Source organism: Podarcis melisellensis (genome assembly GCF_964234715.1).
Source record: "Podarcis melisellensis genome assembly, chromosome: 3".
Taxonomy (NCBI): domain Eukaryota; kingdom Metazoa; phylum Chordata; class Lepidosauria; order Squamata; family Lacertidae; genus Podarcis; species Podarcis melisellensis.
Window position 1 is genome coordinate 2,157,262 of NC_138530.1, and position 22,733 is coordinate 2,179,994.

General features: G+C 49.1%; 1 protein-coding gene across 1 annotated transcript in view; it reads right to left on the minus strand.

The window, feature by feature from the left end:
* Nucleotides 1-584: 584 nt before the first annotated feature.
* Nucleotides 585-22,733, minus strand: part of SCARA5 (scavenger receptor class A member 5) — a 103,635-nt gene continuing 81,486 nt past the window's right edge. Inside the window, exons 7-9 of the mRNA XM_081904170.1 lie at nucleotides 16,714-16,770; nucleotides 8,235-8,432; nucleotides 585-1,121 (exon numbers count right to left, since the gene is read on the minus strand). Of these exons, the coding sequence (XP_081760296.1) occupies nucleotides 985-1,121; nucleotides 8,235-8,432; nucleotides 16,714-16,770 (392 nt within the window). The 3' untranslated portion in view covers nucleotides 585-984. The remainder of the gene's footprint in view (nucleotides 1,122-8,234; nucleotides 8,433-16,713; nucleotides 16,771-22,733) is intronic.

Sequence of the window (22,733 nt, forward strand, 5' to 3'; positions counted from 1 at the left end):
GGTCAGGGAGGGTGGGATGCAAATAAAAATATTATTATTATAACAAGGAGGGCACCAGTCTGGCTTCTCTAGGCAGGGAGTTCCAAGGTGGTTTGGGAGCGGCCATCACCAAGAAGACCCTGTCCTGCATCCGCACAGTGTGTGCTTGTGAGGGTGGCAGGACCAAGGGAAGGGACTCCCCTGAAGTTCTGAGAAGCCAGGAAGGTTTGTATGTGGGAATATGGCCATTCAGATAACCTGGACCTCCTCTAGTTCACCTGCAATGCAGGGATTTGAACCTTGAAGTCTTTCCCCTCTCTTGTTTTTCCGGCTGGGGTTAATGGGAGGGGAGCAGGTTGGGGAATGGTGGTCCACACCACTGTGTCTTGATTCATCACTTGCTCCATCCGGCACGGACACACTCACCAGAACCCCTTTGCTACACGACACAGACAGACAATTACGGAATCACACCAATATCCTTTATTCTATCATTATGAAAGCAATGCAGCAGCTCACTAAGCAAACAGATTATGTCCACGGCTGCTCGGCTGCTCCCTTCACCGGGCATGTCTTCATGTCTTCTCGGGGAGCTGCGGGCCAGCGATTCAAAGTCCCTATAGTGCCAGCGGTTCCGCCGAGAAAGGGAGGCCTTAAATGGCCGCCCGTCCCCAGGGCTTTGGTCTATACATACAAGGAAAGGAGAGTGATACAATTTAGGGGGAGCCTGGCACCTCCTCCCCATAGTGCTACAGATCGGTGGAGAAGGCGGGCAGCAAGGATGGCACGCTCACAGGGTAGACAGAAACATTACAGTAGACTCTACAAGCAAGCCCTGAGAGACAGAAAGGCTGAGATGCCGCTACCCCCCAATTCCTCTGAGGGGCAGCCAGGAACTGGCAGAAAGAAAAGGCGCCTGCGATTATTGGCCAGCCTCTCTGAGGTGCCACCAGTTCCTCTCCAACAGGATATTCCGTTTGCTCTTTGGACGTCCAGCTTCCCTCCTCACTGCGTCAAGCATTTCACGCCAGCGTCCTCGGCGTGCCCACAGTTTGTTTTCCCCCAGCTGGAAAAGCTGCACTGGAACAAGCTTTCTTCCGTCCCCTTGCAGGCCACGTCATCCATCCAGATACGTCCTTTCCCTGGGGGAGAATTGGAGAACACCGTCATCAGCTGGGATTCCTGGCCCCCAACACACCCAAGACATCCCCCTCCCTCTGGTCACTGTCGCTGTGAGAACATCCTCCACCAGCCAAAGCTGTCAGGGAAGGAGATTCGGACTAAACACCAGGAAGAACTTTCTGAGAGTAAGAGCTACAGTCATACTTCGGGTTAAATGTGCTTCAGGTTGAGCGTTTTCAAGTTACAGAGTGCATTACTTCTGGGTTTTGCCACTCGCGCATGCGCAGATGCTCAAAAGGACGTCACGCGCATGCGCGGGAGCGGCAAAACGTGACCCACTCACGCGCAGATGCGCAGATGCGCCTTACATTCTACTCAGAATGCGAACAGATCCCGTTCGCATCCAGAGGTACCACTGTATTCAACAGTGGAAGGGACTCCATCAGAAGGTCGATTCTCCTTTACTGGAGGTTTTTAGCAGAGGTTGGATCGGGGTAGGCTAACCAAGGGCCGGGTGGCCGGATCCGACCCAATCGCCTTCTCAATCTGGCCCACGGACAGTCCAGAAGTCAGCGTGTTTTTACATGAGTAGAATGTGTCCTTTTATTTAAAATGCACCTCTGGGTTATTTGTGGGGCCTGCCTGGTGTTTTTACATGAGTAGAATGTGTACTTTTAGAATGTGGGGCATAGAAATTTGTTCATTTCCCCCCCTTCAAAATATAGTCCGGCCCCCCACAAGGTCATAGAATCATAGAATCATAGAGTTGGAAGAGACCCCAAGGGCCATCGAGTCCAACCCCCTGCCAAGCAGGAAACACCGTCAGAGCACTCCTGACATATGGTTGTCAAGCCTCTGCTTAAAGACCTCCAAAGAAGGAGACTCCACCACACTCCTTGGCAGCAAATTCCACTGTCGAACAGCTCTTACAGGTCTGAGGGACAGTGGACCGGCCCCCTTCTGAAAAAGTTTGCTGACCCCTGAACTACTCTATTCCAAACTTAAAAATGGAACAACATGACCAGTCCAACGAAGTTGATGTTGAAGAATCATTGCTTCGACGTTGGTGATCTTTGCTTCTTCCAGTACACTGGGATTAGTTCGCCTGTCTTCCCAAGTCATGTGTAAACTGATATACAATATATAGAGGCTACAGATTGCAGCATGGCTTGGAGCAGAACTTTAAAGCTTTCTTAAAAGCCTTAGCAAAAAGAGGGGGGGAATAGAAGTTATAGCCCCTATGAGGTTTTAATTCTAGGGAAAGAGGCCTGTTGATATACCAGCTGGGATCTGAGAAAGTCCCTCTTGTCAAGACGACTTTGGCTTCTGGCCAGTTAGGGCTAGTGCCTTTATTTTGCTGAGTAAGCAGGATCAAAATCAACAGCTCATTCACAGTCCCATCGCTGGCATCCCTGAGCATCCTTGGAGGATTTTGAGTGCAGGACTGGTCCATTCACAGGCCAAAAGTGCGTATCTCTCCCCCCTCCCAACCCCCTTCGATGACAACCTCTCAAATTCCCTCGCTGGAATCCTTTCCAGCCTGTGAATCAACAGCAATAAAGAAGATTTCGCTCCCAGGACTCTGCTAAAGATTCCCTCCACAAAGTGGATAATGGAGATTAAAAAATAAAAAAGAAAATCTGAGCCAGGAAAAGCTCTAGCATAGCTTTGCCAGGACTAATAGATCAGAAGGAGGTTTCTAACTCATCGGAGAAGGGATGTTTCCTTGGAAAGGCCACAGGAACAAAGAGAAATGTTTGGAACCACAGCTGGGCTGGGCCTGTATATTTGTTTGGCATGGACCCCACTGTCTCTCAGAGGCTGGGGCTGGTAACCACATGCATGAAATCTGAAGCTTTTACAGATATTAAGGGAGAAACTTGGTTCGGCTCATATTTCAATGTAAGGTAAAGGTAAAGGGACCCCTGACCATTAGGTCCAGTCGTGACCGACTCTGGGGTTGCGGCGCTCATCTCGCTTTACTGGCCGAGGGAGCCGGAGTGCAGCTTCCGGGTCATGTGGCCAGCATGACTGAGCCGCTTCTGGCGAACCAGAGCAGCGCACGGAAACGCCGTTTACCTTCCTGCCAGAGTGGTACCTATTTATCTACTTGAACTTTGACGTGCTTTCGAACTGCTAGGGTGGCAGGAGCAGGGACCGAGCAACGGGAGCTCACCCCATCGTGGGGATTTGAACCACCGACCTTCTAATCGGCAAGCCCTAGGCTCTGTGGTTTAACCCACAGCGCCACCCGCATCCCTTTTTGAGGGAGAAACTTGGTTCGGCTCATATTTCAATGTCACTCTCTGGAATGATATGCAAATGAAAAAGGCAGCTGTCCTTCAAAATTTGCATTTCTTTGAATTTTGTGATGCGGCTCTTGAACACCCACAAAGTAAAAAAATGCAAGTATGGGAGGGAAATGTGCCAAAATAATAATTAAAAAATGCACATTTTAGTGAGAACAGAATGCGGAAATGCATTATCTTAGGTAAAATTACATACAAAATGTGTATATCGGGAGAACTGCACACTAAGATGCTGACAAATTTCCATGGGGGTTTAAAATTGTAATTTGCAAACCGATACAAATATGTAGAGGACTGAATTTCAGATTGGGAAAATGAGGAAGGGAGAAAAACTGAAACTGACAGATCAGCTCTATACCTGACTTGAATTTTTAATAGGGTTGATTTAATAGGGTTGATTTTAGGGTTGTCTCCTAGGAAACACAGACTTGGGTCTTACGGGGAAAGCTATAGGTATCTCGCAACTTATGCATTTAATTTGAGCTCATTCAGCTTTATGTGCTTGGCAATAATAATAAATAAATAAATAAATAAATAAATAAATAAATAAATAAATAACCTAGGTGAAAGGGGGATAGGCATCCAGGAAAAAAAGACTTTGGCATTCCCACCCACCATTGAAACCTATACACAATTTTGGCTTTAGGCGCAATCCCTGGACTGTTGCCTGTATTTCAGTAACACTTTGGGCAAACATCCTGTTTAGGCAGGATTGAAGTATAGGGAGACAGAAGACACATCAGAGAAGGAATATAGGAAGTTTCCTATATTTGTCCCTCCAGACCTGACTCTGGCTGACCACAGCTATTTAGGGGATTCTGCAGAGAGACGCTTTTTCCTTCAGCAACTGCTTGATACCCCTTCTACTTTTTTGTTGTTTAGTCGTGTCCGCCTCTTCGTGACCCCCTGGACCAGAGCACGCCAAGCATTCCTGTCTTCCACTGCCTCCCGCAATTTAGTCAAACTCTTGTTCATAGCTTCGAGAACACTGTCCAACCATCTCGTCCTCTGTCATCCCCTTTTCCTTAATATGATAGCCATGTTCAAATATATCAAAGGATGTCACATAGAGGAGGGAGAAAGGTTGTTTTCTGCTGCTCCAGAGAAGCGGACACGGAGCAATGGATCCAAACTACAAGAAAGAAGATTCCACCTCAACATTAGGAAGAACTTCCTGACAGTAAGAGCTGTTCGACAGTGGAATTTGCTGCCAAGGAGGGTGGTGGAGTCTCCTTCTTTGGAGGTCTTTAAGCAGAGGCTTGACAACCATAGGTCAGGAGTGCTCTGATGGTGTTTCCTGCTTGGCAGGGGGTTGGACTCGATGGCCCTTGTGGTCTCTTCCAACTCTATGATTCTATGATTTTGTCCTTGTGCCCCCCATCTTCCCCAACATCAGGGTCTTTTCCAGGGAGTCTTCTCTTCTCCTGAGGTGGCCAAAGTCTTGGAGCCTCAGCTTCAGGATCTGTCATTCCAGTGAGCACCCAGGGCTGATTTAAGAATGGAGAGGTTTGACCTTCTTGCAGTCCATGGGACTCTCCAGAGTCTCTTCCAGCACCAAAATTCAAAAGCATCCATTCTTTGGCGATCAGCCTTCTTTGTGGTCCAGCTCTCACTTCCATACATCACTACTGGGAAAACCATAGCTTTTACTATACGGACCTTTGTTGGCAAGGTGATGTCTCTACTTTTTAAGATGCTGTCTAGGTTTGTCATTGCTTTTCGCCCAAGAAGCAGGCGTCTTTTAATTTCGTGGCTGCTGTCACCATCTGCAGTGATCATGGAGCCCAAGAAAGTAAAATCTCTCATTGCCTACCCCTTCTACTTATGATTTCATTTATTTGCTACACGAACACCCTCTGGCAGATGTTCGCAAGGCAAAACAGCAGAAACAGAAACCCCAGAGGGCGCGTGTGCGAAAAGACCGAAGCAAAGGAAAGAATCGGGGTGGACCAGACATATTTGCACAAACCAGTCATGCAAATTTCAAAATATTTGCAGACCAGCCTTCCTCTCTCCCCTCCCTGATCAAAAGAGGTGAAGAAATGTTGGAACGGTACCAACGCAGCCATGGCTTGGATAACACCAGGGGATCTCCTGACCCATAACTTTGGTGTTCTGCTGGCACTCAGCGGGGCTTGTTTGGAAATGGTTCTGGTCAATTGCACATCTCTCTGCCTCTCTTTCCCAGGCAGGAGGGCCTGGGTGGCCCCTGACCACACAATAATAATAAATATAATAATAGCTGGACCATAAAGAAGGCTGATCGCCGAAGAATTGACGTTTTTGATTTCTGGTGCTGGAGGAGACTCTGGAGAGTCCCATGGACTGCAAGAAGATCAAACCTATCCATTCTGAAGGAAATCAGCCCTGAGTGCTCACTGGAAGGACAGATCCTGAAGCTGAGGCTCCAGTACTTTGGCCACCTCATGAGAAGAGAAGACTCCCTGGAAAAGACCCTGATGTTGGGAAAGATGGAGGGCGCAAGGAGAAGGGGACGACAGAGGACGAGATGGTGGGACAGTGTTCTTGAAGCTACCAGCATGAGTTTGACCAAACTGCGGGAGGCAGTGGAAGACAGGAGGGCCTGGCGTGTTCTGATCCAGGGGGTCACGAAGAGGTGGACATGACTAAACAACAAAAAAGTAGAAGGGGTATCAAGCAGTTGCTGAAGGGAAAAGCGTCTCTCTGCACAATCACGTAGAGGTGAGCGTTGAATGGGAGACCGAAATCAAAGGCTCGGAAGTGCCAAGGATCTCCTTATCCAGTTCCTGGACTCTGGAACACATCCCCTGCATTTCTCCCAGGCGGGGAAATTTGCAAAAATATGGGAGGTTGACACTATCGGTATTGCTATCCCTGTGTTGCACAGCATGGAGCGACTGAGACTGAGAGAGACTGAAATGTGAAAGGTCAATGGCTCCGTAGGAGAGCATTTGCTCTGCACGCAGAATGCTCCAGGTTCGAATCCAGCCATCTCCAGCCTGATGTTCATCAGCCAAAGGCCTGGCTGAAGAGGAATGTTTTCACATGGTGTCTAATGAAGGCGCCAGGTGAGGCACCCAGGGGAAAGCATTCTGCAAAAGGGGGGCCACCACAGAAAAGTCCTGTTCTTGTGCTGCCGTGCTCCAGACCTCTAATGGAAGAACGGTCTCAGATGATGATCTCAGGGTCCAGGTAGGTTCATGTGCTGGTCCTGTGGGTTACCCAAGAGGCGAGGTCCAAGTCCGGTCCATGGTCAAAGCTGAAGCTGGGTGCAGGGCAGGGAGCCGGGTAAAGTCAGGAACAGGCTTGCAAGCGAGGAGCCAGGGCAGGTCAGGAGTTCAGGCAGGAACTGGCAACCTACAAAGTTGCTCCTGCAACTTGGGACTGGGGCTAGCTGGCTTTTATCTGCCCCGAGGCATAGGGTGGCCCCGATCCTCTGGTGACTCGCCTCTCCTGGCCTGGAGGTGAGCACTCCTCCTGCAGGAACTTAGCTCCCTCTGCCTCTCTGCCCTGAGCCTCTGCAGCTCAGGAGAGGCTGGAGGGTTACCGGACCCAGAGGCAATGTCCACTGCCTCTGACGGGGCTGAGAGTGGAGCACCTGCAGGCAATGGGTCCTCCATCACCTCAGGAGCCAGAGCAGACTCAGCTGGTGCCTGCACCTGAGGACCCAGCACAGGTGAGGACCCTTCAGGTTCATGCCCCAGCCCCGGCTCAGCTGGTTCTGGAGGCAGGGAATCCTGTGCAGGCTGGGATTCCTCAGCTTCAGCATCTAAATCCGAATCCCAGGCCATCACAGTTCATATGGGGAGAGGAAAATGGAAAGCTCAGACCATGGTTCCACCCAGCTTAGCTGTGATGGCCTGGGAATCCGATTCAGAGGCTGAACCGGAGGAACCCCAGCCTGCACAGGAGTCCCCGCCTCCAGGGCCGGCTGAGCTGGGGCAGGGCCTTGGATCTGAAGCGCCTGAACCTGTGCCGGATCCTCAGGAGCAGGCACCAGGTGATTCCACTCTGGCTCCGGAAGTGATTGAGGGCACAGTGCCTACAGGTGCGCCTCTCCCAGCCCTGTCAGGGGAAGGTGAGTCTCTCCCTGGGTCCAGTAACCCTCCAGCCTCTCCTGAGCTGCAGAGGCTCAGGGCAGAGAGGCGGATGGAACTGGTTTCTCCCAAAACAACAAAAAAAATTCCTTCCAGTAGCACCTTAAAGACCAACTAAGTTAGTTCTTGGTATGAGCTTTCGTGTGCATGCACACTTCTTCAGATACACTCAATTCCATGCACACGAAAGCTCATACCAAGAACTAACTTAGTTGGTCTTTAAGGTGCTACTGGAAGGAATTTTTTTTGTTTTGACTATGGCAGACCAACACGGCTACCTATCTGTAACTGGTTTCTCCCAGGAGGAGTGCTCGCCTTAAGGCCAGGAGAGGCGGGTCTCCTGGGGGCCAGGACCGCCCCTGGCCTCAGAGAAGATAAAGGCCAGTCAGCCCGGTCCCAGGTTGCAGGAGCAATGTCGTTGAATACCTGCTTCTTCCCGGACCCAGACCTGTACTTCCAGAGTTCCTGTCCCCTCCCGGCTTCCTGCTTCGGACCCCACCTCGCTCTTTGTGAACTGTTTCCAGACTCGTTACCCAGGACTGGATTTGACCACGCCAACGGTAACCTCCCCCCCGGGACCAGCACATTAGCATTTTCCACAGTAGTTGGCAAAGGTTCTCCAGGGTTTCAGCGATGGTTTTCTCATGCTCCTACATAGAGGTGCCACTGGACAATGAGACCGGTACCCTCTGCACGCAGAGCAAATGCTCGACCCACCAATGGCTCGTGGCGTTGCTGCCTTTACCTTGACCAAAGACGGCCATCCTGTAAACCTCTTCTGCGCCTCGGAAGCCCAGCATCCGGCACACCACGTCTCCGTCTTTCTTGTCCCAGCCGTCGTCACAAACGGTGCCCCACGATCGGTCGTGATAAACCTCCACCCGCCCTTCATGGGGCCCTGAGCCATTCACCAGGCGGATAATGCCCTCCTCGGAAGCAGGGGCTGCAATGTAAGGCAGGGGAGGAAAAGAAGAAATCACAGATGGAATTAAAATTGTCAAATCAAGAATTTATGCTTTGCCAGATGGGCACATGAAGGGGATGAGGTTCACAGAGCTTTCGTGTTTGTCTGCGTTGGCAGGAAGCTGTTGCATACTTCCTACCTGCCTGGACATCTTTCTCTTTTTTCATCATGCCTCCAAGCTGACTACATGTGCACATCTGAGCTCTGAAACTCAGACACCATTTTGAACTTAGTTTTTGTGCTTCTGTAACTTAGATAATAGGGACGTGGGTGGCCGGTTCGAATCCCCGTGATGGGTTGAGCTCCCGTTGCTCGGTCCTTGCTCCTGCCAACCTAGCAGTTTGAAAGCACGTCAAAGTGCAAGTACATAAATAGGTACCTCTCCTGCGGGAAGGTAAACGGCATTTCCGTGCGCTGCTCTGGTTTGCCAGAAGCGGCTTGGTCATGCTGGCCACATGACCCGTAAGCTGTACGCCGGCTCCCTCGGCCAGTAAAGCGAGTTGAGCGCTGCAACCCCAGAGTCGTCCGCGACTGGACCTAACGGTCAGGGGTCCTTTTACCTTTACCTAACTTAGATAATAGTTAGAAACCTTCCTTCATTTTGCTACTGTAATTGCTGCTTTTATGTAAGTAAATACTACTTTTACTTCTTCACAAAACGATGTATGTGTGATTGTTGCTTTTAAAGGGGAGAAAAGAGGTAATACCAGGAAAACTCAGCCTGTCTTAAAGCAGAAAGTATCGTTTCTAGAAGGTTAAATCTACCTTGCCTTAGCTTCCAAGTTTAAACTGCCAAGGATGGTTCTCTGCTCATCTCACAATATATCCTCTTCTACTGTTGAAATCCATTCCTACACTCTCTCCTGAGGGATGTTCCTCCCCCTTCTCTCAGATCACAGGGGAGACATGCCAACATCTCTTTCCAGTTCCTAAACAGGAGAACTGAATGCCAGACACCCCCTTGAGCAGGACAGAAATACATCCAGGGTCAGAATTCCACCGTTCCAAGTACTTCTTTGCACAATGCAAAATTAGCTTATGGCACTATTTTTAGTTTAGAGAAAAGGTGAGTAAGAGGCAACATGATAGAAGTTTAGAAAATTAAATCCCCCCCCCTCATGACACCAGAAATCATGGACACTTAATGATGCTCATGTTGGAAGGTTCAGGGTGGATAAAAGAGAGGACTTCTCCACACAGTGCAAAGTTAACTATGGAACTCCAGTTGCCACTTCTGGGAAATCCACAAGTGTGATGGCCTGGGATTTGGGCTCGGACTCGGAACCAGAGGAGTCTGTCTGCACCGGATCCTTTGCTTCAGGCATCATCTGAACCAAGTCTGGGTCCTGACTCTGAAGCGTCTCAGTCTGCACAGGTTCCCCTGCAACAAGCACCAGCTGGGACGAGTCAGGGGCCTGAGGCTGCCTCCAGCTGGGCCATCACTTACAGCTGCTCCACTACCGGTTGGGTCAGGGGATGCTGAGGCAGCCTCTGGGTCTAGTAACCCACCAACATCTCCTGAGCTGCAGAGACTGAGGTCTGAGAGAAGGAGAGACCTGAGTACTCGCAGGAGGAGTGCTCGCCTTTGGGCAAGACAGGGAGGTGAGTCACCGGGGGATCAGGACCAGCCGTTACCCGACAGAGATAAAAGGCTGCCAGACCCCGCCTCAGGTTGTGAGTGTCAGCATCGCCCTTGAGCCAGTGTACCAACTGGACTCATGCACTACAGCCCCGACTGGGCTAGGCGAGCTGGGTAGCACTGCCAGAGACCTCCTTTCCCACAGGAACTGGTCACAGTGCTGTGGACTCACAGCTTGGAGCTGAGAGCACCGGATTCACTGTCTCAATAATGCAGTCGTTGCGCAGCAGCGTTTTGCAGAGTCTTGCAGAGTATAAACCACTCGGAGAGCAGCTCTGTAAAGTATCTTCTTTTATTCTATAACTACAGCTATAATACAAACTATATACAGAGCTAAATATTCTGAGCATACATCAATGCTACTCTGAGTGCCTGCAGCTGCTCTTAGCAGCAATCTTATCTCTAAATACTATCTCTTGCACTCACTCTCCGACACACTGACTGACTCTTTCTCTCACACACAGAGACTCACTCACTTGACTAATTAAGTAGAGAGCAGTACATTGCTCCTCCTCTCTATAGAGTCAGCAGAGACCTCAGGAGATGATCAGGAGATTCTTGGGTATGGGAGGGGTGAAATCTCAGTGAGAGCAACGTTGCTGATTGCTAGAACCTTCCTGAGACCCTGTGCCTGACCTTGCCTGGTTTCCTGCCTTGGCCCTGTTGGACTGACTCCTCACGGAAGGAACCCTTGGATTCAGGACTGGACCTGGACCGCGTTGCTTGGGTTACCCCCAGGCCCAGCACAACAAGCAGGATCTGAACACAGAGCCCTGTCTCCTCCTGAGATTTCCAGCAGCTGGGAATCAGAAGCACTGCTGCCTCAAACTGCAGAGACACAGCCGAGCCATCACGGCTATTAGCTATCGAAAGCCTTCTCCTCCATAAATCTGTCTAAAGTCATCTAGGTTTGTGGCCATCACTGCCTCTGGTGGGAGAGAGTTCCATAGTTTAACCCTGCGCTCTGTGAAGAGGGACTTTCTGTTATTTGTACAGCTTATCCTTACATCTAGTGATGTATGGAAGTGAGAGCTGGACCATAAAGAAGGCTGATTGCCAAAGAATTGATGCTTTTGAATTCTGGTGCTGGAGGAGACTCTTGAGAGTCCCATGGACTGCAAGAAGATCAAACCTATCCATTCTGAAGGAAATCAGCCCTGAGTGCTCACTGGAAGGACAGATCGTTAAGCTGACTCTCCATTACTTTGGCCACCTCATGAGAAGAGAAGACTCCCTGGAAAAGACCCTGATGTTGGGAAAGATGGAGGGCACAAGGAGAAGGGGATGACAGAGGACGAGATGGTGGGACAGTGTTCTCGAAGCTACCAGCATGAGTCTGACCAAATTGCGGGAGGCAGTGGAAGACAGGAGGGCCTGGCGTGCTCTAGTCCAGGGGGTCACGAAGAGGCGGACACGACTGAACGACTAAACAACAACAACAATCCTTTCATCATGGATAAACTCGTGTGCATTTCTCGATGGAAGGATAAGTTCTGAGTAGCAAATGGGAAAGGATTAGTTCACCTCCCAGCGAGGCAGTTTCCCCCCACTGCTGGGCAGTGGACCAAATTGTTTTCAGCACAAAACCGGGAACAAAAAGACATCCCTTCTCCAGGTTAAGTGGGGCCAACAACTTGGATTGCGACGAACAAATGGATGAGGCTGCATCCTTGATGCTCTTCCCACCCACTTTGGCCTTGACTCTTTGCCGATTGTGTCATTGTGCACGAAAGCATGAGGCCGGTCCCTCTAATCCTCCACGGCCCCTGACCCCACCCATTAAGCCATCATCGCCTGTCGCTCTTGGCAACGCAATCTCTGTCTCCCACCGGCTCCCAGAGACATCTTGAAGTCATTTGTGGCTGTCTCCTTAAGCAAAGGGCACCCTAGGCGTGCCGCTCGCTTGCTGCGAGGAAGGCTGGGCTGCGTTCCAAGCTAGTCATCGCACTCCTCAGCTGTTGGGTGTGGACATATCCCTCCCTGGTGGGATATTTCACCTGCCGGAACGGCAGCTTCATCGCTGGGGCCGGTTTAAGAGCCGCACCTGCTCTGAACGCAATAGAGAGGTCCCATATATGGAGGCTAACTGGAGCCGGGAGACTGGGCGGGAGACCAGGGCTGCGCTTCTCATTTAGATTTGTGTGTGTGTGTGTGTGTGTGTGTGTGTGTTATCCTGCAGTGTCTCCAGGAAAGAAAGGGGAATTTTCATGCTGTACCTTTAGGGATGGAGATGCCAGATCCTATCAGCTCCAAGAGCCAGCATGGCCAATGGGCATGGATGATGGGAGTTGTAGTCCAGCAAGAAGTGGAGGACCACACACCTGTGTTTGATGTGTCCTTCATTGAAGCAGTCAAATACAGTCACACCTGGTCCAGAGCATCCTCCCCCTGCATGTGACCAGGTAGATGGGCGTGACCCTGGCAGACCCTATAAATGGGCTGGTCACACAGCCATTTGACTCATTTTCATCTTCTTTTGCCATCTTCTGCTGGCTCTTAGCCAGCAGTACATGGCTCATCCTTTCAGAAGATGGAAGCCACAAGGTAGAAACTCTAAGGCTCCCCCAAGAGCTGCGCTCCCTTTGAAGAGCAAGCGGAGTGTGTGTGTGGCTCTTGGGGGCTTTTCCCCGAGGAGGGAGAAGGGCTACCCTTCCCTCCTCGGGGAAAAGCCCCCAAGAGCTGCACACACACTCCACGAGGCTCTTTAAAGGGAGCGCTGAGCAGAGCCTCCCTCCTGCATTTGCTCCATAAGACGCACACACATTTCCCCTTACTTTTTAGGTGGGGAAAAGTGTCTTATAGAGCGAAAAATACGGTAGCACTGTGTTTTTTCTATCTTGTTGGAAGCTGTGTAGGGTAAGTGGGGCAGTCCAGTCAGATGGTTGGGGGTACTGCTGCACGTTTATAAAATAATAATAATAATAATAATAATAATAATAATAATAATAATAATTTATTATTTATACCCCGCCCATCTGGCTGGGCCTCCCCAGCCACTCTGGGCGGCTTCCATAAAAACCAAAATTACAATAAAATATCACACGTTAAAAACTTCCCTGAACAGGGCTGCCTTAAGATGTCTTCTGAATGTCAGGTAGTTGTTTATCGCTTTGACATCTTGTGGGAGGGCGCCACTACCGAGAAGGCCCTCTGCCTGGTTCCCTGTAACTTGGCTTCTCGCAGGAGGGAACCGCCAGAAGGCCCTCAGCGCTGGACCTCAGGGTCCGGGCTGAACGATGGGGGTGGAGACGCTCCTTCAGGTATACAGGACCGAGGCCGTTTAGGGCTTTAAAGGTCAGCACCAACACTTTGAATTGTGCTCGGAAACATACTGGGATATCTGGTATCTGAAGAAGTGTGCATGCACACGAAAGCTCATACCAAGAACTAACTTAGTTGGTCTTTAAGGTGCTCCTGGAAGGAATTTTTTTTGTTTGTTTTGACACAGCATGGAGAAAGTGACAAAAAATGTTTCTCCCTCTCTAATAACAAGCTTGTTGACATTCATGGCCCTCTGCCACGGATGCTATAGCTGAGATTCCTGCACTTGCAATATTGTGACCAGTTCAGGGCACCAAAATTTAAGAAGGTTGTTGACAAGCTGGAATGTGTGAAGAGGAGGTCTGGAGACAAAGCCTGATGAGGAATGGTTGAAGGAGCTGGATATGTTTAGCCTAGAAAAGAGGAGACTGAGAGGAGCCATACAAGACTGAGAGGAGCCATACAATAGCCATCTTCCAGTATCTCAAGGGCTGTCTCATGGAAGAGGGAGCAAGCTTGTTTTCTCCTGCTCCGGAGGGTAGGACTTGAACCCATGGCTTCAAGTTACAAGGAAGGAGATTCCTACTAAATATATGGAAAAACTTTCTGACAACCAGAGCTGTTTGACAGTGGAACGGACTCCCCTGGGAGGTTGTGGACTCTCCTTCCTTGGAGGTTTTTAAGCAGAAGTTCGGTGGCCATCTGTCATGGACGCTTTAGCTGAGATTCCTGCATTGCAGGGGGTTGGACTAGATGACCCTTGGGGTCCCTTCCAACTCTACAATCCTCTCGACTAAACATCAGGAAGAACTTTCTGACAGTAAGAGCGGTATGGCAGTGGAGCGAACTCCCTCAGGAGGTAGTGGTCTCTCCTTCCTTAGAGGTTTCTAAGCGGAGGTTGGATGGCCACCTGTCATGGATGCTTTAGCTGAGATTCCTGCATTGATCGGGGTTGGACTAGATGACCACTGGAGGTCCCTCCCAACTCTACTTTTCTATTATTCTTTTAACGGCTGTTGTTTCTCTTCCTCTGCATGCAAGAATGCCATATTTGCTACAGTTACAGATAGGTAGCCGTGTTGGTCTGCCATAGTCAAAACAAAAAAAATTCCTTCCAGTAGCACCTTAAAGACCAACTAAGTCAGTTCTTGGTATGAGCTTTCGTGTGCATGCACACTTCTTCAGAACATATTTGCTGCAGTATTACTTAGGCCAGCCGCAAGAGGGCCCCTTCTCTCTCTCTTTTATTATTTTTAATTATTAAATTTCCATTTCATAGTATTAAAATACATCCTTGTATTTTGTATGGTTATACAAAATACAAATTCAGTATATGAATATATGAATATATACAAATTCAGTATATGAATATACAATATATACAAATTCAGTATATGAATATACTGGTTTTTGCTCGTATGAACTGATCAACTTCCCTCTTTCCCGCCTCATGGTTTTCATAATCCCTTTCTATATTATAGCATTTGTGCCTCTTCCAATTTACATATCGTTCATTCCAATCGTCATAAATTTTAAATAAATATAAAAAGGTATTAATTATTAACATTACAAGTCTTTTTAAATCAATCCAGCTAGCGGCGTTAATTGTTTGCAGTAAGAGGCCCCCTTCCTTCAGTCGGGTCCCACACTCTTAGAAATAAATACGAAGCTCCGTGATGCTTGGGATTTTATTTTTTTCCAGCAATGCCTGGATTGCACCTCCCCCCAAAACAATCTGTAGCCCAGGGGTTTACATGCTCATTCCCACCCTCCGGGCCCCCATTTTGCACGAGACCCCAGAGTTTCCCGTGGCCTTTGTTCCTCTTCCGTGCATTTGTTTTTATTGAGCCTATTACCTCTCCGAGCCTTGAGCAAAAGGGGAAAATATAAGGAAAAGAAATAAACATGATTGCTTAGGAAAACAAGCCCGCGAGCCCATGCAGCTGCACAAAGATATCATCGGCCGGGATAATTGGGACCATGTGTCTGTTAGGGAAATGGGAAATTTATGCCCTAGTGCAGAGAGAGCACTGCTCTGCGAATCTCCCCGGTCAAGGAAGGAAGAAGGAAAAAAAGACGGTCGTTTCTCATTCTGTTTGCGGAACAGACATCTTCAAAACTGTTAAGATCCAAAATCTATCTATCATCTATCATCTCTATCTATCATCTATCTGTTCAGGGAAGTTTTTAACGTGTGATATTTTACTGTATTTTTGGTTTTTATGGAAGCCGCCCAGAGTGGCTGGGGAGGCCCAGCCAGATGGGCGGGGTATAAATAATAAATTATTATTATTATTATTATTATTATTATTATTATTATTATTATTATTAATCTATTATTAATCTATCATCTATCTATCATCTATCTATCATCTATCTCTATCTATCTATCTATCTATCTATCTATCTATCTATCTATCTATCTATCATCTATCTATCTATCTATCTATCATCTATCTATCATCTATCTATCTATCATCTATCTATCTATCATCTATCTATCTATCATCTATCATCTATCTATCTATCTAGCATGGGAGTATTTTGCGCCCATTTCACAGGCTACTGTCCAGTTGGAAAAGGCAAGCAAAATGATCCAGAACATGGAGCGACTCTGCTACGAACAAAGTTTGCAGCGTTTGGGACTTTTTGGTTCAGAGAAAAGGAGAAGAAGAGGCGAAATCATGGAATATTATAAGATTATGCGTAGCATGGGAAAGTGGGGAGGGAGAATTTTTCCTCCCTCTTTCATAGGGCCAGAACACATGGCTGCTGGAGGAATCAGAACAGATACAGCCATACCTTGGGTTACAGCTGCTTCAGGTTGTGTTTTTTCGGGCTATGCACCTGCTGAAACCTGGAAGTACCGGAACAGGTTGCTTCCCGGTTTCGGTGGTTGTGCATGCACAGAAGCGCTAAATTGCACTTTGTGCATGCACAGAAGCGCCGCTGCGGGTTGCAAACACTGCGGGTTGCGAATGTGCATCCTGTAACTCATGCTGTTAGCCAGGTCTTTGTTTCCAAATCTATTTGGGCTTATCTGTTTGTGGTATATCTGCACAACAAATCTCCATCTTCTATCGTCCTTAAGACCCGAATGGACCACATTTCCCTAGACCTGAGCATCTCCTGCATCCGTCAGCATCAAAAATAGAACCCAAATCTATGTATTTAAAAACTAATAAATACAACCCAGGAGAGGCCCTCGGGCCCTTGACAGCAGCCACACCTGCAGAAATTCACCAGGTGCAGCTTTGCCCATTGGCGATGCCTTTTTCTCACGTGGCAGTTAAAGGCATCGGAGCACGGGCCGGAACAAAAGGTGGCAACCCAGAGAGGAGAAACAAAACCCCGTCTTACCTGGTTCTATGCCTCGGTCTCCTTTTCCCCCCTTCTCTCCCTTTGGGCCTCGGTCACCTGAAAGCAGAAAAAAGGCATCAGACCGCATGCTCTCACAGGGGTGCCTGGGAACACTCAAGTTGCATTATTATATAATAATAATAATAATAATAATAATAATAATAATAATAATAATAATAATCACAACTACCCTGTGAGATAGGTTAGGCTGAGAGCCAGCGACCAGCCTAAAGTCTCACCCAGTGGGCTTTATGGTAAGGTTACCAGATTTTTTTCTCCCCCCCCCCAATTTTTTTTATTAGTTTTCCAATTTTATAACAAACATATTGACAAACATAAAAAGAAAACATCAAAAAACAAGCAAACAAACAAACATATATCCTAACTATAGAAATTCTGCTTTTGTTAACATTGTTAGATGACTTCCTCGACTCCCCCTGGCTGAGTTTCCATATAAATCATTGTAGCAGTTTCCCAAAACCGATTTCACATAAAATTTACTTAGTCCATTTACATCTTTCTTTCTTTTCATTTTAACTTTTATCCATAGTATTCTACAACATCACATATTTAAATCCTAGGCCAATTTGGTACTTGCAAGTAATTCTATTTAAGTTATCATATTTAACTAAATAATCTTTGAATTTCTTCCATTCCTCTTGGTACTCCTCCTCCTTCTGGTTGCAGACTCTTCCAGTCAGGTCGGCTAGCTCTGAAAAATCCATCATCTTCATCTCCCATTCCTCCACTGTTGGTACTTCTTGTGATTTCCAGTTTTTGGCCAGCAAAATTCTAGCTGCAGTTGTGGCGTACAAAAAGAATCTGACATCTTTCTTGGGCAATTCCAAACTTATTATTCCAAGAAGAAAGGCCTCTGGTTTCTTAATAAATGTATATTTCAACTTTTTTTCCAATTCATTATAAATCTTTTCCCAGGTTACCAGAATTTTTTCAATGAAGCCGGGAACACTTTAATTAATTAAATACTACGTGTTCGGGACATTGATGCTGCAGCGATGGCGGTGGCAGAGGGGTGGCCGCCACCTTGACCTCAACTGCCACGTTTTCCCTTCCTCTGATGCTTCTATCTCCTTTCTCCATGAGCCTGGGAAGCCCCTAAGTTTTTGGTTCTTCGGTGGTGGTGGGAGAAGCGGTGCACGGTGGGTCAGGCATGGAAGGCGGAGAAGGAGGGCCGAGAGCAGCAGCAGTGGTGAGGCTCGGGCAGCGCGATGCCTCCCTTCCCATCGGAGCAGCCCCAATCCCATTCCTACTTCCGTGCAAGCAGGAGGGGGCGGGGATCCCTCAGCTGGGAAGGGAGGCTTCCCATTGCCTAACTGAGAGATCCCTGCCCCCTCCTGCTTAAACTCAAGCTCTGATAGACAGTGTGAAGCCTCCCTTCCCAGCTGAGAGATCCCCGCCCCGCTCCTGCTTGCATGAAAGTAGGAGTTGGGAGGCTGCTCTGATAGGCAGCATGAAGCCTCCCTCCACAGCTTAGTTGCTGGGGTCAGGGAAGGTGGACTAGATGACTCGTGGTGTCCCTTCTACAATTCTATGATGAGGCGATCAGAGTCTACCAGGGATGGCTGCACCTGTCAATTGCAGTCCTCTCAGTCTCTCATTTTCCTATACAGAGTTGTCAGGAGCTCATCCTACACTCGAGTAGGACCCTGGCAGAGACACATGCCCGACTGGCATGTTCTCTCCCTCCTGGTCAATCGTTCGGGAGCTTCATAAGCTTTCTTCAGCCCGAACATCACAGCGACCGATGCCAATAGACATCGGCACACTTAGGGATCCGCAGAGTCTTTGCAGTTGCGTAACAGACCTCAGCAACTCAGCATTTTGGCTAATCTACGTTATTTACGGGACGCGGGTGGCACTGTGGGTTAAACCACTTGCCGATCAGAAGGTCGGCGGTTCGAATCTCCGCGACGGGGTGAGTTCCTGTTGCTCGGTCCCTGCTCCTACCAACCTAGCAGTTCGAAAGCACGTCAAAGTGCAAGTAGATCAATAGATCAATAGGTACAGCTCTGGCGGGAAGGTAAACGGCATTTCCATGCGCTGCTCTGGTTTGCCAGAAGCGGCTTAGTCATGCTGGCCACATGACCTGGAAGCTATACGCCAGCTCCCTCGGCCAGTAAAGTGAGATGAGCGCTGCAACCCCAGAGTCGGCCACGACTGGACCTAACGGTCAGGGGTCCCTTTACCTTTACTTTATTTACATATAAACCCACACGGAGCACTGCAACATGGCTCCCTCTCTCTCTAGCATCAGACAGCAAAGAGAAAAAGAACAAAGGACAATAGTCCCACTTCACGGAACACAGTAACACAAACATCCTGTCTCCGTCACTTCCCACTCTGTGGAGTCAAAACATATACCATCATGTGATAGACAACAATCCCATGACTGCAATCACGGAGCAGGAATTCTAATAGTTTTTCGCCTGCCCTCCTCCCTGCTGTGTCCTTGTGATGGCCTGGGAATCCGATTCAGAGGCTGAACCGGAGGAATCCCAGCCTGCACAGGAGTCCCCGCCTCCAGGGCCAGCTGAGCTGCGGCAGGGCCTTGGATCTGAAGCGCCTGCACCTGTGCCGGATCCTCAGGAGCAGGCACCAGGTGATTCCACTTTGGCTCCGGAAGTGATTGAGGGCACAGTGCCTACAGGTGCGCCTCTCCCAGCCCTGTCAGGGGAAGGTGAGTCTCCCCCTGGGTCCAGTAACCCTCCAGCCTCTCCTGAGCTGCAGAGGCTCAGGGCAGAGAGGTGGAGGGAACTGGTTTCTCCCAGGAGGAGTGCTCGCCTTAAGGCCAGGAGAGGCGGGTCTCCTGGGGGCCGGGACCGCCCCTGGCCTCAGAGAAGATAAAGGCCAGTCAGCCCGGTCCCAGGTTGTGGGAGCAACGTCGTTGAAGAGCTGTTTCGGCCAGCACCCAGTCCGGTTCCCCCAGAGTTCCTGTCCTTGCCCGGCTCCTCGCTGTGGACCCCGCTTTGCCCGTGGAGGACCATCTGCCGACCCTCGACTCAGGTCCTGGACCTCGCCCCACGGTAATCTCCCCCTGGGACCAGCACAGTCCTAGAAGGGCAACACTGAGACTCTGGGGGGCACAGGAAACTGACAGGTGCTGCCACTTCCTGGACTGGTTGTGAGATGGCGGGCAGAGTGAGGCTGGTGGGCCAGTGCCACCTTCACCCTCATGGACCAGCTTCCACGTTTTCCAGCTGTTGCCTCCAGATGTTCCTTCGCTCTCTGGATTCTTTCCTCCCCATAAATAGGACACCCACCCCTTCACCCCCTTTCTCTAACCTGCTGGCGAACGTTTCCCAGTTCTGGGTGGCATAGCCAAGTGTCTCCACATCGAGCGCAGGCAAGGCATGGAAATTGGCGCCAGTTCTCCAGCTTCCTGGCATCCAGTCAAAGGGTTCCCTCTCCAGCATTTTGGTGGCCCAAGTGGCATTGTGATGGTTTGGCCCATGGCTCCTCCCCGCCCCGCCCCCTCCTCCATGGCCTCCTGCCAACCAGCGACTTGCTAGGTGACCACCAAGTCCCAATAAACAAGGCCAGATCAAATTTTCTTTCGCTCCCAGCCAAGCTGTTCCCTTTTAACCATTCGGCCAATTAAAAGCATATGTTTTCTGAGCCTGAGCGTTTGTGTTGTTGGCAGGGATTCACGAGCCGCTTTAGACAGAGTCGTTGCACATATATGCTAGATTTGGTGGGTCAGGAATGGCCTATCCCATGTGAAAAGCCTAAAATGTATCTTACTGGATCTGACCAGATGGGTTCATCCATCCCTTGGGGTCTCTTTCAAACAGGAGTCTTTTCAGCGGTCTCAAAATTCTAGGAGAAAAAGTATAGGGCCCAAAATAGAATCCCAAAGTCCTACTGGACATCTCCTAATTTTATCCAATCTTCCCTGTGACAACCCTTGAGATATTTGAAGATGGCTCTCCTATCTCCTCTCAGTCTCCTCTTTTCCAGGCTGAACATACCCAACTCCTTCAACCATTCCTCATAAGGCTTGGTTTCCAGATCAATACAATACAATAATCTTTATTGTCATTGTCCCATACAGAACAACGAAATTGAAAAATCTACACAAGACATTCAAAACCCAACAAGCCTGCTATCCCAGCTATCCCAACCTGGTTAGCCCCCTAAAAACTCTGATTAAAAACTCATTAGGTCCAGTCGTGGCCGACTTTGGGGTTGCGGCGCTCATCTCACTTTATTGGCCGAGGGAGCCGGCGTACAGCTTCTGGGTCATGTGGCCAGCATGACTAAGCAGCTTCTGGCGAACCAGAGCAGCGCATGGAAACGCCGTTTACCTTCCCGCCGGAGCGGTACCTATTTATTTACTTGCACTTTGACGTGCTTTTGAACTGCTAGGTTGGCAGGAGCAGGGACCGAGCAACGGGAGCTCACCCCGTCACAGGGATTCGAACCGCCGACCTTCTGATCGGCAAATCCTAGGCTCTGTGGTTTAACCCACAGTGCCACCTGCATCCTTAGGGACTCCTTAGGGGAGTGACAAAGTGGGATATCAAGTCCAAACTACTCTTCTTCTTCTTCTTCTTCTTCTTCTTCTTCTTCTTCTTCTTCTTCTTCTTCTTCTGGCCGTAATCAAATTATAAGGAGAGTGAGATGGGGAGGCTGTTCTCCTTTGGGGAGAGCTCTTTAGCTACTTTTTTAAAAAACAGTGTTTTCGTGCAATTGTTTTGCCCTGGAGTGCGCCACTTGGCACTAAACTGCCAGTCAATCTCATTGGCTCCCTCGGCCAATAAAGCGAGATGAGCGCCGCAACCCCAGAGCCGGTCACGACTGGACCTAATGGTTGGGGTCCCTTTACCTTTTAAGGAGTCTCAAAGCGGCTAACATTCTCCTTTCCCTTCCTCCCCCACAACAAACACTCTGTGAGGTGAGTGAAGCTGAGAGACTTCAGAAAAGTGTGACTGGCCCAAGGTCACCCAGCAGCTGCATATGGAGGAGCGGAGACGCGAACCCGGTTCACCAGATTACGAGACTACCGCTGTTAACCACTACACCACGCTGGCTCTCCATCATGGTGGAGTCATGATGTTGATGTTGATGGTCTCCAGGTATCTGTTTTGGGGATGGCAGGAAGAGGAAGGGGGTGCAGAAAATATTTCGTGTGTGTGTGTTGTTTTTAAGAGGGGTAGGTGGCACCCCTTACACCGGTACGCCTTTCTGCCTGAGGAAAAAAGGAAGACCATCTGGCCTGGCTCTGCTCCCAGACCCTAAGCCAGAATTCCCAGCACAATATTTCCTGATAGGGTCCCACCAGAGCCATTAAATATATGGAACAGCTGGACGCATTCATTACACCGGCGGGTGGGATGGTGCGCAAGGGCTCATGCGCCGATTCAAAACACATCTTTTAAGAACAACATCCATTTCCACGGTGTGGGACTTCTTATCGGCAAAATCTCTCGCAAGGCCAAGCCAAGAAGGGAGAGGGGCAGGGATTTTTTTTTGGGGGGGGTGTTGGCAGGGAGAAAGTCAGTTTTGCAGGTGCTGAAGGAAAAGTTGCACGCACAAAATTACGCATCCCTGCTTGCACTCAGAAGTCCTCTATAATTTGTGTGTGGCTGATGAGGTTTTCACCCGTCGCAGTGTTGAAAATGAATGCGTTTGGCAGCCCGTGGCAAATCCATTTTTGTTGTTTTGGAGTAAGGTTCCATTCATAATAATAATAATAATAATAATAATAATAATAATTTATTATTTATACCCCGCCCATCTGGCTGAGTTTCCCCAGCCACTCTGGGCAGCTCCCAATCAGTGTTAAAAACAGTACAGCATTACATATTAAAAACTTCCCTGAACAGGGCTGCCTTAAGATGTCTTCTGAATGTCAGGTAATTCTTTAACTCTTTGACATCTGATAGGAGGGCGTTTCACAGGGCGGGCGCCACTACCGAGAAGGCCCTCTGTCTGGTTCCCTGTAGCCTCACTTCTCGCAATGAGGGAACCGCCAGAAGGCCCTCGGCGCTGGATCTCAG